Source organism: Zerene cesonia, chromosome 26 (genome assembly GCF_012273895.1).
Source record: "Zerene cesonia ecotype Mississippi chromosome 26, Zerene_cesonia_1.1, whole genome shotgun sequence".
NCBI classification, from domain to species: Eukaryota; Metazoa; Arthropoda; class Insecta; order Lepidoptera; family Pieridae; genus Zerene; species Zerene cesonia.
The window spans coordinates 2,162,649-2,165,362 of NC_052127.1; the positions used below are offsets into that span (position 1 = coordinate 2,162,649).

Sequence of the window (2,714 nt, forward strand, 5' to 3'; positions counted from 1 at the left end):
AAATTTAAATGAACTACAACGGTTCGCGCGTTGGTGTGGGTCTGACAGACCCTACCAGGCATGCCAAGGGTTAAAAAAAGTTTTAACAAAGGATGAGAAGTTTGTTTTGGTTTGTAACATTGAATTTCAGTTGAATTTTTCTTGATAAAATTGTAATTCTTTTTTACTGAAATTTGGTAGAAAGAGTGTGCTAGCTAAGGTTCATTAAAATTTTCTATAATAGCACGTAATTGAAAATTACATCCATTGCCCAGAGCAGTGAGATGCCTCATGCTTGAGGGCCTTAAACACATGCCTAATTGTTCATTGCATCAAAGCTTCCTAACAAATATATCAATATTCCAGTCAATCATCATCTATGTGCCGATGCCCAAGCTGAAGCAGTTCCAAAAGATTCAGATCCGTTTGGTCCGTGAGCTCGAGAAGAAGTTCAGTGGCAAGCATGTCGTGTTCATTGGTGACAGGAAGATCCTGCCCAAGCCCAGCCACAAGACTCGTGTCGCCAACAAACAAAAGAGGCCCAGATCTAGGTAAGCTAATCCTATGATTTCAGTGCTTATGCACTGATAAATCACACGCACAAAGTTAAACACATGAATGATGTATTTTTTTAATCAATGGAGAATGGTCATTACATTATATTTCTATATATTTATGCTATGACTAAAAATGCTCATTGAGTGAAAAAAATTTGTTACTACAACACTAATTCCTCACTTAATGTGACCACTATGCGCTGTGAGCTGAATAATATAATAATAGTTAATTTAAATATTATAATGGCTCGTTGTAGAGCTATATTTGTGAAAACCTTAAGTATATGGCTTGCATTGTGTGTGATCTTTAGAATATCCTAGATTCTGCATGACATTTAGGTTTTTGCATGCCAAATTTTAACAGATCCCGTTGCTATGGAAACACAATAACAAGTGGGGTAGAAGTTTGATTAAATTTATGTTAGTACTTTTTTATTATTCCACTAAATAAAAATTCCTAGAAAGGAATAGATACAGCAATCGTAATTAAATTGAGAGACCTATATCCTCCTTTCTATTAATATTATAAATGTGATGTATGAACTATGGTTGCTTATTATTTTTTCGAAATCAGTTGAACCGATTTGATACACACGTAGCTATCTTGGATTTGCACAGGCATAGGCATAGGCGTGTTTTACGTGACCACCACGCAATTGAAGCCGCAGGTTCCAGCTAATTATTAATCTTACCATGTACTAAAAAGTTATGTACCTAATATTGTTGTATAGAGACAAATATAGTTGTATTTTATTTATTACTATTGGGCCGCCCCGGCTACGCCCGCCCGTACATATATAGCCTATAGCCTTCCTCAATAAATGGGCTATCTAAGACTGAAAGAATATTTCAAATCAGACCTGTCATTCCCGAGATTAGCTCATTCCAACAAACAAACAAACTCTTCAGCTTTATAATATTAGTATAGATTATTTATATAGTTGATGGTGTTATTTCATTGATTGATTTGCTGTAATCTGATGAATCAAACTAAAGTAAATCTTTATTTCTTTTCAATAAAAATAATATCCAAAAAATATATTGATAATCTAATGTATAAAAAGTTTTAAAAATCGACACCAAATTTACAAAAAAAGGAACTCTTGAAAAAAAGCTCTATACTTAAGAATAACACATCCATTCCAGAACGCTGACGTCAGTATACGACGCGATCCTCGAGGACCTGGTGTTCCCCGCCGAGATTGTGGGCAAGCGCATCAGGATCAAGCTGGACGGCTCGCAGCTCATCAAAGTGCACTTGGACAAGAACCAACAGACCACCATTGAACACAAGGTATGCGGTATTATCTATATATAGTTATATATTCATATGAACTACTGTTAAAAATATTTCACAAGAAGTTTGTGAGATTTGTGACAAATATTTCTATGGATATGGACAAGAATTTAACCAGAATATTAGATAATTCTCTCCTAGCTATAGTCCGTGGCGTCACTAACGTGGTACCGGTGTGAAGGTTATCTGCACCAAATTTCATATACATACGATAGCAGTTTTCTCGTGAAAGAGTAACAAACATCTATACTTACAAAATTTCGCGTTTATATAAGTAGTATACAAATTTTATTTTCCAAATATTGATCTGGGCGAAGCCATTATAATGACTTGTACATTACAAAGTTGTACTCACAATTATTTATTGCTGGTGTTCGAAACATTAGGGTAAATAACGATAGTTATTTAACATTGAAATAAATATCATGAAGAAATCGCGATTAATTTTAAGTTTTTATAAATGATGGACAGCTGCACTGGGGCATTGACATACTGCACTAGTGTTGTGAACTGTGGTATCGGCATTATTTTGCTGACGGGTTTATGTAACGCAATTTTAGATATTTTTCTGTAATATATCCGAGGTCTGTCTATTGACTATTATATATTGAGCTTCTTAATATCTTTAGATGTGCTTGTGTAATTATGTTATATTCAAAACTACATTAAAAAGTTCTGTAGTGTGTTTGTATAAAACAATATGAAAATAACAATTACATGTGTAATAGGTTATTATTTCTACATACTAATATTAATATATTTTGTTATTGCCAACAGGTGGACACTTTCCAGTCAGTATACAAGAAGCTAACGGGACGCGAAGTCACATTTGAATTCCCCGAACCCTACTTGTAAACTTTTACAATAAATTTTAAAAACTA

General features: G+C 34.0%; 1 protein-coding gene across 1 annotated transcript in view; it reads left to right on the forward strand.

Moving 5' to 3' along the window:
- The window catches only part of LOC119836933 (40S ribosomal protein S7), a 4,775-nt gene extending 2,061 nt beyond the window's left edge, over positions 1-2,714 (forward strand). Inside the window, exons 3-5 of the mRNA XM_038362404.1 lie at positions 346-530; positions 1,683-1,830; positions 2,611-2,714. Of these exons, the coding sequence (XP_038218332.1) occupies positions 346-530; positions 1,683-1,830; positions 2,611-2,688 (411 nt within the window). The 3' untranslated portion in view covers positions 2,689-2,714. The remainder of the gene's footprint in view (positions 1-345; positions 531-1,682; positions 1,831-2,610) is intronic.